Source organism: Dermacentor albipictus, chromosome 10 (genome assembly GCF_038994185.2).
Source record: "Dermacentor albipictus isolate Rhodes 1998 colony chromosome 10, USDA_Dalb.pri_finalv2, whole genome shotgun sequence".
Classification (NCBI taxonomy): Eukaryota; Metazoa; Arthropoda; class Arachnida; order Ixodida; family Ixodidae; genus Dermacentor; species Dermacentor albipictus.
The window spans coordinates 7,273,636-7,289,696 of record NC_091830.1 but is presented as its reverse complement, the minus strand read 5'-3'; the positions used below and the strand labels follow the sequence as shown (position 1 = coordinate 7,289,696).

Genomic DNA, 16,061 nt, shown 5'->3' with positions numbered 1-16,061 from the left:
AGAAAAGTGCACAACACGAACGCCGGCGCTCGTGTTGTCCACTTTTCTTGTGTCCTGTCTGCACGGCTCACCCGATTTTGCAGTATGTAGGTAGCCACGCCGTTTTATAAATGCCTCATGGACACGACAGAATATATGCGGTTGAATGATTCCCTGTCCATGACCTGTTCTTTCTATGTAGGGCGGGCGGCGACAGCTATCGAGATTTAACGCAACAAGCTCTGATACGACGTCTGTGGTCTGTCAGCAAACGATCGTGCGACGCATGCAAGCGGGGTCGCTAGCGAATCCAGTGCTCTTGCATAAGATGTTCCCAACAGAGCATGACACTTCATGCCCTTTTTGCAGACGGTCAAAAGGCACTCTAGCACACATCCTTGCAGAGTGCACTAAGCTCAAGAACCCCCCACCATCCCTACCCCCCACCCTCCCCAGCCCCAACCCCCCCGAGCGATGGGAGACCTTGTTGTCCAGCCCCGACCTACCGACCCAGCTCGCGCTGGCGGCTAGGGGCCAGGAACTGCTGGACACATATGGGACCTGAGAATAAGGTTCCACCCCATCTGGTGCCAGCGCGCACCACCCGTCACTGAGGGCTCAGCACAAAAGTTGATTCTCTCTCTCTCTCTCTCTGTGGTCTGATGTGCTTTTATCGCCCGCTTAGCTGCTTCAAGGGTATATTGCTTGACCGTTTTTTCTTCCTTGTGATTTTCATGCGAAACACAAAGAAAGAAATATGGTTCTCAGTGAGTTTGCGAGAACTTCGGTTAGTCTTTGATATTGTGTATTTGTTGCCTAACATTAATAAGGGCTAGTTATGCACTTTGTGCTCCAAGTCGCCGATAATAGCCGGAAGCCAGGCATAGTTCGTATTTTCCTAGGCAGTGTAGAATAAATTTTCAACTGGACTTCTGGTGATCAGGATCCAGATCCAAGTCCAGAACTAGGCCATCCTCTTCAGCGAACAAGCCAAACTTGGTGAGCTGGGCAGACGTGGTCGATGGCGTGCGCCCAGGCGCTGGTGGGGGCAATCTTATCCATAACGAGATAAAGGAAGTAGAACACGAGAACACAAAGTTGAGAATTATGCTAGCACGCATGAGCAATGAAATAAAAAAATTTCAACGAAGGACAAAGCCAAATAAATCGGGTAACTCCCGCTCCACACGCGAGAAATAAAGAGCCGACTGAAATCCCGGACAATTAGATGGACGAAGGGGATGACCCCCCTCCGCTCAAACGCAAGGCCGAAGCCGGAAGTGATAAGATAACACTGTGGTAGTTAAAGCACTTGCCGGTATCCAAAAGGCTCTTGTATAGATACAAATGTCGAATGAAAAAAGGAAAAACAGGACGAAATGATGAACCAAATGGCTAAGGCAAAAGCAGCAATTAGGAGTAGATTAGACATCCTAGACGCAAACCATGTCAACATGTTATGGACTCCCCTCTGGTGCATCAGAAGCACCACAATCCTTACCCACTTCACAATCACATAATTATTTAAGATCAGCTTCTCTCCAACTTCCCGTCTCGCCCCCCCCCCCCCTCCCCTCATGGTCGCACCCGAAATGAGGAGCGCTAAAAGAGGGTTCAGAATATGGTAGTGGAACTGTATAAGTTACAAAAGCAAAAAGTCAGTTTTGGAGCTGTATTTAAAAGACGAGGATACACCAGAAGTCATAGTTCTGCAGGAAACACATAGAATCGCAAACCTAGCAGGTTACATATCTTTTGTCTATGCCGAAGGGGAGACGAGATCATTAACCACGCTTGTAAAAGGAAACATAACGTGCGTGAACACAATATATGCATAGCGCACAATGACAATATTTTATTGGCGCGCATCCCGCAGAAGGAGACAGGACTTAGTTTAATTATTTTCACCATTTATAACAACCACGTGCTACATAAGCACGAATTCAAAAACCTATTCCAAAAATATTAATGCCCGCTGGAGAAAATCCGGTAGTTATAGGAGGAGACTTTAAAGCCCCACAGACGACGTGGCGATATCTATATACCAGACCAAAAGGAAGGGACTTATGGAACGACTCGCAAGAATTAGGCCTTGGACTCGTCACAGACCCCGGCATAGGTACGGCGCTGAACACGGACACAAACCCAGGACCTAACCTTTACAAAGAACATTGAAAAGGCGGCGTGGCGCAACACGCCGGAAGATTTGGGTAGCGACTACCGCATATCGGAGTTACAGGTCAGAGAAAGACCGAATAGACCCAAGGACTGACAGATCAAACTACTTCGTAGAACGCGAGAGACGACACAGCAGCGATCCATCACAGGTATATGAACAATGTACTAAGGAGCTCAGTAATGACGTCAAAGCTGCCAGAAAAATAGCACCACCTGTGTCTAACTTGGAGAAATGCGACAGCAGACTTCTCCACATGTGGGAAGCTAAGCAGTCGCTTCAAATTAGACTTAAAGGTCATCAGCACAATACAAAGTTAAGGAAGCGCATATAGCGCTCTTCAAAAAAAAAGTGTAATATGCTAAGCAGTTGACAAAATAAGAATGGGACGAGGTATGTAATTCCATGGATGGGAAATTAGGCACCGCCAAAACCTGGCACATGCTGAGGTTCCTGCTTGACCCTGAGAATAACAAGAAAAACCCCAGGCAAGCCATTAATAAGTTGATACACGCATATGAGGGCACCGAAGAGGAATTTCTCAACGAATTAGAGGCAGAAATACATAACACAGGCACCCCTTTGCAGCTATCCTAGCTACAACGGGGAATATAAACGCAGTATATGACGAATATGACCCATGCCGCAAGGCGCTGTCATCTCCCTGATGCTGTTCAATCTCGTCATAAGACCGCAATACATACATACATACATATATATATACATATATATATATATATATATATATATATATATATATATATATATATATATATATATATATATACAGCTAATACATGCATCATATACAGATGGTGCTTGCAAACAATGTTTGAATATACAAAGCGAAGAAACCCACTAAAAATGAAGTGCGAAAGGCAATTACCAGGGGACCGCATAGTAAGTCACCAAATATATTCTACGTTACCAAGCAAAATAAGGAAGCAAAAATAGTTACGTGCTAGTAAAGAGAAGGAAAACGAAAGAAGATGTGACCGGGATGTACCAAGACGGGCAACTCAATTTTCCTATACTCATTCATACTAGACGCGACAGTGTCAAACTTATAAAAAAGAAAGCATTCATGGGCTTCTCAGTTCCAATTTCAACGAAATCCAGATTCAAGTAACATGACTTTCACCTTATCAAATGAGTGGTCATGGAGGTGCACGTGTTTTGAGCTGGGCAGGTTGGGCAAACGTGTTAGCGCGGGATTTATTATTGTGAAAGCGCAATCTAAAAGGCCCTTCTGTTTGTTCAATGTACTGTTTTTTGATAGCGTACATTCAAGCATATATATTACGTTTCTAGTGTTGCAGTCGAAATGGCCTTTGAACTTAAAATAAAACTTTAAAGCCCTGCTAGTCCACTGCTGCAATGTGCACATGTGGGGGCATAATTTACATCGCAATTTTTGGCAAAGATGGCATCTGATGGCGTCAGGACAGTCAGTCTTAGATGATGATGATAGTATATCGCGAATATTTCTAGCTTTACGGTATGCTACTTTAGGTGGTTCAGCGAATGTGTTTTTGAGGCGTTAACTTTGCATTAGAATATTATGGTTTTTCTTTAGCCCATCCGAAACTCGCGGGGCTGACGCAAAATGGGTTACGAGAAGGTTTGTCTAAGCTGAGGGATTCGGTTTCTTATTTTGTGATTTTGTTTGACTAAAGCGTTTTTTAGTGTTGTTAATATAAACACCCGTGTTCTGAAGTCTCCTGTACGTAAATAAAACTTATGTGGCCAAATATAACGCGAGCTTACTGCATTGACTGTCATCGCTGAGATGAAAAGTGAAAAAAAAAATGTTGATATATCGCTATTTATATAGCACTGCTAGCCATCGGCTAGATGTAGCGTGTGTCAGATTGAAGTAAAAAAATGAAATCAAACTTTTTGCGCACTTCATTATTATGACTTTCTGAAGTTTCACGACGTGGTTGGGTAACAAAAGTGCATTAGATCATGCACGCGGCCTCTCTGACGTACATCCCTACAATGAAGTTTTATGGGATTGTCGCCAGAAATTCGTGTCTGCCGGAAATGTTGACCGGAAAATTGCCTTTGAACATTTCAAAACAATGCGGAATCTTGAAGACAGTTGTATTTACAGCTTTTGTATTTTTCTCTTATGTAGCTTCAGCTTTCGACGTCACAATAGCGCCAAGGTAGAGGTCTTATATGTACGAGTTCAAGAACTTTCCAAAAATGCTTTTTCATACGTCCTTATACGCTGCAGTCGACACCACCAATATCGCCATAAATGATTTTTTGTCCACCTGGCCACGGCGGCCGCATTTCGATGGAGGCGAAATGCGAAGACACCCTTGTACTTAGGTTTAGGTACACGTGAAAGAACCCCAGGTGGCCCAAATTTACAGAGTCCCCCACTACGGCGTGCCTCATAGCCATAAAGTGGCTTTGGCCCGCAAAACCCTATAAATTAATTAATTTCGTCTACTGAATGAAATTCTTCACGAAGAGCCCAAAACAACATGGGGGGTCACCAATACGTCCGTTACAGAGAAAGACAGTGGCATAGCCGGGGGATGAGGAGCTGACGTGCTTCATCCCCCCCTAAAGTATTTGCGGCCAGTGCCATGCTCTCTTTTATGTCTGGCATGTTACCTTTGAGCAAAAGCGCATATCCTTCGAACATGCACCCCAGACAAGTACAGGATGGTACGTGCCTTCAGGCAGACCAAGGGACTGCTCAAGGTAATAGTTGTATTATTATGCACCAAGCATGGGAAACTTAACAGAGAATAATAATAGAACCTTAGCCCCCTCCCCTGCCCTCCCCCTACCCCCCCCCCCCCCACCCCCAAGAAAAAAGGATACCTGATTCCACGCGTGGTGACAGACACCTCCTGCAAGGTGCTTAGGAAAACATTCAGCCTTTTATATTCTGTAACACTGCTTCCTGCAGGTTACGCCGTAGATAACTCTTTGAATTAAACAATATGTATAGGAAAACCTCTGGAATAACTGAGCAAAGTGGTTGTTTGGGCGAGCTGGTGTTGCTTCTTTTGTGCGAATCGTGAGCGTTAGATGAACACACGGACACGATAAGGACATAAACAGGAAGACATGGCGCGCTGACTTCCAACTGCAGCTGTTTATTTCGGAGTAACAGTTATACATTTATTTGGCTTGCAGCACAACAGGAACGTAAGTACAACAAGGAAGACGGAGAACAACCGCTTCAGAGGAAAATGACATGTCATAAAACAGAAGAAAGAGTAAATAAAAAATGGGGACCTTCGCGCGAAGGCTCATTCAGTGCCAAGACATCTTCCAGCGAATCTATTTAACCCTTCAAGGCACTGTGCACAGAATTGAGTACGACAACATAGTGAGTCAACAGCTAAAGCATTTGATGAAAACAAAATTATTTAAAATATGTCGCATTCATCTTGAAACATTTCGAGTTAGAATTTTGCTGAAAGTTTGAATAAAGTCTATTAAATGTCAGTAATATTAGTAGGCCGGTAGGCGGGTGCATGTTTTTGTTTGGTGTGAGTATATTGTTGTGAATAGCGGGTTTTCTTCTTTCGTTGTTTTTGACGATGCCCCATCAAACATAATATTCGAATAGTGGGGTAGGTGCTGTTAATGAACCAGCTAGACATGAAATACTTGGTGTTCTTATATCTCACGTTCCCGTAGTGAGTTTTCGCATCAAGTCTACATTCTGTAAATCAGGTCTATTCCGCAGCTGTCCGCTTTTTCTGGTTCTCAAGATGCAAGGAATGTGGCCATAGTAACGCCAAAGTAAGTTTTCAATAAACACAATTAATTGGCACCTGAAAAGGTTGACACTCAAAGAGAGAAGCAGACGGCATTGATACCCAAGCATCAGAGTTGGTCTTGGTGCGGAAGGTTTCCGCGATACCCCGCGCCCTCTGATTTTTTTTGTAAAGCTCATGTGCCTGCAGAAACAGGACTTATGTATACTATGAGTAGTCAGATGGGAGCAGGGCGTACATTTATTGTTGCTGTGTTGTCGTCTAAGTAACCCCTTCTTTTGCCAGTGTAACCTTTTATCAAGAAAGAGGTAGACAATATACAATGCATTTAACACGACGACAAAAAGATTTCTGTGCTTCGCGTCACCGTGACCTCTACGCTATTGTTGGCTTGACTTTCCTTAGATCACCGCATACACGTTTCGAACTTCTTCAGGCGTGAAGAAAGTATGTCAATATCAAAACCTCTGGCAATGGCATTTAAACAGTTCGAAAGGCCCTTGTGCACAGGAAATCGCAACTAGCTGGTTGCGCGCCTTATTCTCAACAACGCACTGCGGATGTGACAGAGAAACACCACTTGAAATTTTTGACCAAGCACTCCGAATGGAGAGCATAAAAATCGGAAAACCAGTGATTTTGATGCAATAAGCTCGTTCAAGAGCTCTGCTGCATTCTATGCACGCAGGACTTGTTTGACACCATATTATGAGTGTTACGTACAATGGGTTTTTACTATATCACAAAGAAAAGCTCAAAAGTAACTTCTTAAAAAGCGAAGGCCACACAAAACAAACGAAGTTAGCGTATTTTATCAAGGCACAAATGACGACAAAGACCTTTAAATGTATCATATACCATTCTTTAGTAACTAATACGTAAAATATAGTACAAGGGATCTGTCCATAAAGATCTTCAAAGGGTTGCTATGGTTTCGCAACCCACAGTCTATCTTAGAAAACAAGATAAATTCTAGCATAAGGAAACATTCTTACAACGAGACTCTCCACATCGACATTTAGTAGTATAGAAATAAGAAATAAGAAACAATTAGACGAGAAAACAGGGAAGCTTGACAATAAAGAAAAGGGACAATGTGTGTTCGCACAACGTGATGGAAGACTCGCTGATACATTCCTCCTCGCACGCTATGAGTACAGCCTTAGTAATCATAAGCGTACGATTATCTTCCTGTTTGGTTCCTACACAGATTCTCTCCTACACTGAAATTGTACGCACGTTATTACTCAGGCTGCACTGATGACATGGTAAGGGGAATAATCAGCAGGTCTCGCATCGCGTTTGAAGATTAGAAATTGTTCTCGGAGAACACCAGTAGGTGCAGTCAGAGAAATCGCTTTGTCATGGTCACTGTCATGTTCACTTGCTTTGTCTCCTATTTTCTGACGTTTTTTTAGTTGCTTCGGTATTTATATAAAAATGTTAAGCCAAAATGAGCCATGGAAGTTTGCAGTTACAACTCGCCTTAATGGGGGCCTTCGTATAACATTCCCGCTTCACACCAATAAGAAGGGTATCGCCCGCACACACGTACGCATGCTTACAGAGCTAGAATCAGCATAATATATATATACGCATAAAGAATGATTATTGTAAAACTTGAGGACGAGAACTTCCTTCTATAGTTTAACTTGTAAGACCAATATTCAAAAGGGGCGAATGTCAGCGGCTCGCACGCTACGAGTTGCAGAAAGAAAACGCATGTTTCTTTGCTTGTATAATACCCGGCTACAACCTCTAGCTGAGTGAGAAACAAGGAATACTTAAACAGAACTTTAATTCTAGCGACTATTCGCGTCGCCTACAATGTGACTAACTCTGACATATACAACGATTTGAAACATATTGCTATGTGTTCTTTCAGAACACAAAGCAATATTAACAACACTCCACGAGCTCGCACGCGTTTGGTGTTACGGAAAGCAGGTGATGCTTGTTCTTTGCATAAAACTTCGGCAGCGTGTTACACTCCTATAACACGTGAAGGTGAAAGCCTGCATGCAGCTGCACACTCGGTAATACGCGGCGTCTCGTATCGTCGCGTCTGCAGTTCGGCTTCTTCGGTTCGTTTTCGACGCTTATCTGCGGCTTCGCACTCTCGTATAATCGGGGTCGAAAATCGCGCCAACGAAGTTTCTCTTCAACTTTACGTTGCATCCTCTCAGCAGGGGATTCAAGCGCATGCTGCTATGTGTATTGTATAGATGGTTTCAATGAATGTATGCACTGTTCGCTTCGCTTTACTGAGCGGTTGCAGCCTCAGCCTTACGGGGGTATGAGTCATTACATTTTTTTGCTTGCTTACGGGGGTATTAGCCATTGAGAAGCTCACGCGGTTTTGTTTTTGTACCACTCGACTAGACGCTGGGTTTCTCTGTATTGTATGCATGATTTCCAATGAACGTATGCTACTCTACTTTGATGAGTGCTTGCAGCCTCTGCATTTCGAGAAGGATGAACCGTTGCATTTTTGCTTGCTTAGGGGGGCTAGGAGCCATTGTTGTTGATGATAGTTTTGTACCGTTGGACGAAACGACGCGCTTTTTTCAGGGCTATCGGGGGTATGAGCCACGTAATGCTTTGGTGTTAATATTTTCCCGGCAGCTCGGCTGAAAAAAGTCCAGTGGAATTTTATGTCGCATTAGGATGGCCTTCGACGGATTTAGAGCTGCTTTTAGTCAACACTTAAACAAGTATAACCATTTAGCAAGGGAACCTTCTATTTCTTTTGGCCAAGCTGTCCCCGAAAATAGTTGGTAATAAAGTGTGCTCTATTGTACAACATGACCGCATAGAAATAGAAAGGGCTCTTGCAAGATTATAAACGTCGTAAATGTATTCACAGTAGCAATTTATTGTTGTTTGAGATAAGTATACGACTACTGCGATGATGGTCAAGACTCCTAGGCATCCTACATTGGCAGGTTCCAATATCACCAATTTGGTGATACTCGAAAACTTTTCATGACGCATGTTTTTATTTAAATTATGTTCAGGTAAAGTCGAAAGGTTAGGTTCTATATAATTATGTATTGCTCGAAGCGATCCGGCATTGTAATAGTTTTCTATATACAATTGTTGCTTACTTTGTTAATTGAAAATATTTTCTACGTCTCAGTTGAAGAACAACAGGTGCTTGTGAGAAGTAGACGAATGCTAAGTCGTCGTTGCGCATCTATTTTGATGGTTCGCTTTATTTGCAAACAAGGCAATTTCGGAGGCTTATTCCTTGGCACCCGAGATTTATGACTCCATGCTCAAGGAAGTGTCGATGCGCACATCCTCGAAACATTACGACCGTCTGCTGCCTGATAAATACGCCACAGTGGATAAGCGACATTGCTTGTAAATTACAATATAAACTGCATGTGCGTTCCTCGAAGCCACAAAATGTTTGCCGTGTTAATTTCTGTCTTTTTACTATTGTATTTCTCCAAAATTATTTTTGTTGTGAATTGTATGAAGAATATTTTATTTATTTTTGATCAAGGGATCAATTCATCTGATATGACTACTCGATTGAATTATGTCCTTCGGTTCGATGTTTCAAATTTCCTGGCTTTTCAGTTCACCCTTGTAGTTACTATTGTTTGTTCTTTTCCTAGAAGCACCCTATGCTTGGCCATTCCTAATAATGGATTATGGTCATGCTTAAAGTTCATTGTTGCTGTGATCATCGTCATCCCATGATAGATCACATCACAGCGCATTGCTGGCGTCGCTACGTCATGCGATCGGGTTCTTGGCACCGGAGGTGCTTAGCGCAGACTTTGACTAGGGCTGCGCCCTCTCTGTTATAATATACCCACGCTCACATAGATAACATCCTCACATTGATGATGTACTCACGCGCAAAGCAGGAACGTATGGAGCATAGAAACAAAATTATGGCAATCATTACTCTCTGAACGAGGCTGCATGTTCACGTTCGCTAGCTAAGTTCGGCTTAATTTCTAACTTTTTACGTTGAATATGCTAATGCGTCACTTAAGTGTTGTGGCGCTAAAAAGTACAAGTGGAGGTGGAAGGCACGATAGCAGAAGGAAACAAAATTTAATAGCATCCCAGCATCTGCTTATGACTACGTGCTCTTCGTGATTTTAAGGTCGCTCATTTTAATTATGTCAGGATGGATATGTAGTGCTCTCCGTCTTACCGAGCCAAATGCCCCTTGGACAGTTCTGCAGTGCATATGTTCATTGTCGACTAAGAGATCATTCAACTTATACTGCGGTCTGTGTTCAGAGCTGTTATGTTTTTTATTAGTTTGTTTAAAGGGGAAAAAATGTCATTTTAAAGCATCGTCTGCATACAAGCCGAAAAAATGTACAATGAACTGCGATCGAGAACGCATGCATACTATTCTCGCGAAGTAACAGCAGACGCATTTGTGTGACTCAGGTGATGTTAAGTGGCCTTAATTTTCAGGTGAATGTCCTTGCGAAAAATTAAGGCCATGCAGTGCTACTTCGCTACAACGCTGCATAAAGAACAGCAGTAGTAGGAAGTGCAGGTGGCAAATTTAAGAACGAAAGGTTGTGCAATATTTGTGCTATTTGCAGAAAAATATTTGCTTAAATATAACGAGCTTTGTCATTAGGAATGGCGAGTGGTTTAACAATACGACGAAAATTACCGATGAAATGTTACTGGTATGTGCCTTGCCGTCTCCTATTACTTTTTGTGCAATTCTGTAATGTTTTCACAGAATGCAGTGTATACATCTTTATACTGTTTATTATTCATGTATGTATACTGTGTTCTGTTATATGCCCCTTATATACACTCTTTCAGTCATTCTGTGACGCCCCCCCTCCCTTACCCAATGCCTCACACGAGGCCTGTAAGGAAATGTTAAATAAATAAATGTTTAGCCGGCGTCTTTGGGCTCTGGTGGCAAAGATTTCTTATGGCGCTCGGAATGATCTGTTTGAGTGCAATCTGTTGACAGAATCAGGGAGAAGCGGCTGTGAGGCCGTCTAGGGTAGGACTATTCTATCTATTCTATGCTATCGTGCCTTCCACCAGATTCGGCATTTATTCCAATCTCCTTGCGTCGAATTTACGTAGCCGCCGACACAAGCGCCGGGCGGTGACCCGCGTCGTTGTTGCTCCCCTCGTTTGTAGGAGGTCACATTTGTTTGCGTTAATAGCAAATATCATGGTCTCCTTGGCAGATTTTTCTGATATGATTGGCTGACAAGAGGCGAGAAGCGCTCAGAAGTGGAAAGGCCCTTGGTGGGTCAGAGATAGCGCAGCGAACGTATACATAACCAGTCGAGAAGGGCAGTGCCTGCGTTTTCGACTGATCCACTTGGGCGCGTTTAGTTTACTGTGTGCGTGGTGGCTGGTCAGAAATTGCGGCGGCGCGTGCAATGAAAGGTTAACAATGCCGCTAAAACGGATCCTCAGCAAAGAAAAGTTAGCAAAGCGATGTCGTGTATGTGCCGACAGGGCTCGAAAACGTTATATCTTTGAGCAATAATTTCATTATACGCAGAGAAATTAATTCTCTCTGGCAGCTGCGAGTGACCGGCGCCAGAGCACTGGCTGGTCAGCCATTTGTTATTCCTTTCGGAAAGGGGGAGTTGCCGGCTATCCCCCCTCTCCCCAAATGTCAGCCTTGTTCGGCAGATTAATGCATCTTTAGCGTACACGTCACTTTCACGTAGTGAGTTTTTGCGGTTTTGTCACGTCGTGTAACAGACTGGCTATGTGGGCGCAGTCAGAAAAAGATTGATCAGCCATGGAATGCTAATGACGAAAACGGCATAGAAAGGGGAATAACAATCATTTTTTTGTTCGGCCTAATCATGTCGAAGCAGCGTCTTTACGTCATATCGAATGGGAACTTTCACGGTATTCGTGACACCGCGTGTGAGACAGGCGAAATATGGAAAATGTTTCGCCAATCGTGGAAGGCTGATTGCAGAAATGGAATAGAAACAGTATAGAATAGTTTTGCATTATAGCAACCCCAGTTAACGTACGTCATTGTAGCCTAATGTTTACACAGGCGCACTATGGAACTACGTGGAAGGCACAGCATGACGAAAGTCTTCCAGAAAACTGCGATCTTCCCACTGTTGCTAATTGGGTAATAAAGTTCTTCTTTGTTCAATATTTAAAAAAAAGAAGTTTTCCAATAAAGTTCTCTGCTGACAGTAGGAAAGCTGCCAATGTAGCCATTTGATGAATATTATGATAAAAGTAAAAACAAGATTGCCTGACAGATGGCTCCGCATGCAGACGTACGAAGATAAATGAGAATGTAGTTAGCCTACCCGAAGTCTTGCGGGTCTTTCATTTTAGCGGAAATGTGAATAAATGTACGAGAAGAATTTTAGAAGACGGCATCAACATTAGTAGCGCAATGGCACGGAGTCCGCAATTTTAGAACACACATTTTAAGGGCAATAAATTGTTACAAGCTTGATGGTTACGAATTATGTCTGCTAAGGTACCAAAATAAACGCCGAAGAAAGTGAAAGATATTGAGCTTGATGACATCATTAACACCCTGTTCTAAAAGGGACACTCATAATATTTATACATGCATTACCTTACGCTACAAGGAAATGGAAATAATCATTTTATTCTATATTTCAGCGCGCATAAAATACAAGAGCACGAAAGGGAGGATCGCACATCTTTTGAAGTAGTAGCTTAGCGCAAATAAAACCACGGACACAAGGAAGACAGACAAGGACAAGCGCTACTGACAGCTGCAACAGTTGTGAGTAGCGCTTGTCCTTGTCTGTCTTCCTTGTGTCCGTGGTTTTATTTGCGCTAAGCTACTACTTCAAATATGGACGACCAACTAGACCAACAGTCAACTCTTCTAGAGGATCACACAGACTGAATCATTGACCCGCAACCCACTTTCTATTTTAAAGAAATCACAATGCTCAAATGAATTTGTTGCGTGCTGCATACATTTTGCCTCTTTATTTCTTTGCATTTCCTCCTATTCTTTGTGTGATTTCCTTGAAATAAGTATGATATCAGATAGGGTGCTTCTGCTCGCGTGTACCCTCCTGTCATGCTCTCGTCACTTGAAGTCCTACAGGAACATCAATCTGTACTAAGAGGCCCATCTTTCCCCTCCACTGCAGAATGGAGAGAAGAACGCACTTTATTTTTGTACACGAACATTTGTAAGCTTATGCAGTAAACAGTCTGCCCGTGAATAATTTTCCTGCACCTAAAATAGGAAGCTTGAGTTAACCTAGTATGCCTGCATTGTCAACCAGCAAAGCTCAGCTGCGCTAAAATCGCACAGCCATCCTCCCAAAGACAGTAAAATCCACGCCCTTCTATGCTTTGAGAGCGCTTCCTATGCAGCGGTGTCGAGACGCCATCATACATGCCTTTGTCGGGTGAGAAACCAAGCACATTTTTCGAAAACGAAGCAGGTGACTCCTTAAAGGAGTCCGCTCTCCAAGCAACACAGTGTCCGTAAAGCAGCAGCCACAGCGGCGGCGACGGCGTTTCCGCCCAATTACAGAAACATGTGGCATTTATCGTATGGATATTAGCATTTTGCTATGAAAAACAGGCGCATATATAGCGAACACAGCAATGCTGACAGCGATGTTGTCCATCCTATGCTTTACTTTGGTTGAGACAGATGAACCAAAACGACTCTATAAACAATAGTTTGAACGCTACAGCTTTGTAACACTGTTCGTCATTTCAGCAGCTCTCACTCTTAAAACACTTGCACCCTTTGGGGTGCATATCTGTCCCACAACGATAATCGACATCTGCCTTGCTTGCGACTCCTTTTTTGAAAACCCTGCGCTCACTGCTTTCTTGTCGAGAAGGCTATGTCACGCGTCCAATGCGGGGCGCGTAGTCGCTGCCCTGTAGCCCATTGTCTTACACCCCTTGGCGGGTCGACGGGAACGCTGTCGCGTTCCACTCTTGAAGGCGAAGCAGTAATGCATGAGTTGTTTCTTCGTCTAGCCGAACCAAATATAGCCAAGCAACAGCAGTTCACCAGGCTAAACAGTGGTTCAACAACTAAAATAAAGGCTAGTATGCTTCGCATCCTGGGCTTAACCTTACCTAAGCCACAGCCATTTTTTTAAGAGTGCGTTACTATGCTCCCGACAGCAAATAGAAAACTTGTCTCGTGCGTACACCGCCAAAGTTCCGCATCGCCTTTCTGACGGGGCGATAGGGGCCATATACGAGCGTGAATTCGTAGCAGGGATATTTCAGGCCATATTACCTAAAGATATGCTGGTCAGTGCCATCACAGCAGTGATATGAGCCAGCGTTCTCACTGGTGTGCACCGGTGAATGGGCGTTCATGGTTTTATCGGAAGACCGCGTGGGAGGGCACGCTTGAATTATCTGGCCAAGATAAAAAAGGAATAATATAATTCTACACCTATAGCTCATCGAAGCGTTTCTTTCAGCATATGTGACGTGCGTAGAAGGTGCACTCTTAATTTCCTTACACATAAGAGACGCTAAGTAAGTGGAACATTAAAAAAAAATACGTTCCACCATCCTAACAACCTTCTCACACTGCTGTTACCTTGCCGTCATCTATGTTGTCGACGTCATCGTCATGGTGTTCTGGCCGTCGTTGTAGTCGCTGTGCCATTGTTCTTGTGGTCGTCGCCTGTTCAATTACACCATATACAGCGGTGAGCTCCCGTTGTAATTAGTGGAAATTAGGGCTTTCCTGGCAGCTACCGATTGGTTTAATGTGTTCCAGTAAGATGTGGATCAAGCGCACACAAGCGCTGCCGAAATCTGTCATCGTAAGGCGCTTTTTCCGCTTGACGGTTCATCGAACCTTCACCTAAGATAAATTATATCCCTGCCAGAGATCTGTATAATTTTTCAGGAAAAATATTCTGAGAAAGATTTTTCCACTGTTGTAAACCAAAAAGCAATATACCCTCAAGAAAGCTTCACAATAGTGCTGGCCTCTGTATCCACAGTATTACATGCTATGTTGTCACATTCCTAATGTTATAAATGTATTCAGTAACCTCTACAGTGCGGCCATCACCATGATGATGTAATCCAAAAACTGAAACATTTTTGTTCACTGAAGTAGTCGCATACAGATCGAAAAAAAAAAACTCCGTTTGCCCTTAATTTCTATGTTCAGTAGCTCTAGATGAAGCACAGCTCATGTAGATGCTACAGCATGGCATTTGCCTCATGTTAATGTATGTAGGTAGAACAACAGAAAGCTGAGGTAGTTGGTAAGGATTCGTTATGTAAAAAAGGGTGAGGTGTGCAGACAGGACACAAGGGAAGAAAAGTGCACAACACGAACGCCGGCGCTCGTGTTGTCCACTTTTCTTGTGTCCTGTCTGCACGGCTCACCCGATTTTGCAGTATGTAGGTAGCCACGCCGTTTTATAAATGCCTCATGGACACGACAGAATATATGCGGTTGAATGATTCCCTGTCCATGACCTGTTCTTTCTATGTAGGGCGGGCGGCGACAGCTATCGAGATTTAACGCAACAAGCTCTGATACGACGTCTGTGGTCTGTCAGCAAACGATCGTGCGACGCATGCAAGCGGGGTCGCTAGCGAATCCAGTGCTCTTGCATAAGATGTTCCCAACAGAGCATGACACTTCATGCCCTTTTTGCAGACGGTCAAAAGGCACTCTAGCACACATCCTTGCAGAGTGCACTAAGCTCAAGAACCCCCCACCATCCCTACCCCCCACCCTCCCCAGCCCCAACCCCCCCGAGCGATGGGAGACCTTGTTGTCCAGCCCCGACCTACCGACCCAGCTCGCGCTGGCGGCTAGGGGCCAGGAACTGCTGGACACATATGGGACCTGAGAATAAGGTTCCACCCCATCTGGTGCCAGCGCGCACCACCCGTCACTGAGGGCTCAGCACAAAAGTTGATTCTCTCTCTCTCTCTCTCTGTGGTCTGATGTGCTTTTATCGCCCGCTTAGCTGCTTCAAGGGTATATTGCTTGACCGTTTTTTCTTCCTTGTGATTTTCATGCGAAACACAAAGAAAGAAATATGGTTCTCAGTGAGTTTGCGAGAACTTCGGTTAGTCTTTGATATTGTGTATTTGTTGCCTAACATTAATAAGGGCTAGTTATGCACTTTGTGCTCCAAGTCGCCGATAATAGC

General features: G+C 43.7%; 2 protein-coding genes across 2 annotated transcripts in view; one reads left to right on the top strand and one right to left on the bottom strand.

Annotated features, from left to right (window-relative positions):
* The window catches only part of LOC139050796 (snake venom metalloproteinase kistomin-like), a 55,853-nt gene extending 41,308 nt beyond the window's left edge, over positions 1–14,545 (bottom strand). The window contains exon 1 of the mRNA XM_070527557.1: positions 14,466–14,545. Within this exon, the coding sequence (XP_070383658.1) occupies positions 14,466–14,545 (80 nt within the window). The remainder of the gene's footprint in view (positions 1–14,465) is intronic.
* Positions 1–16,061, top strand: part of LOC139050657 (venom metalloproteinase antarease TserMP_A-like) — a 265,847-nt gene that overhangs the window by 77,550 nt on the left and 172,236 nt on the right. The window lies entirely within an intron of this gene.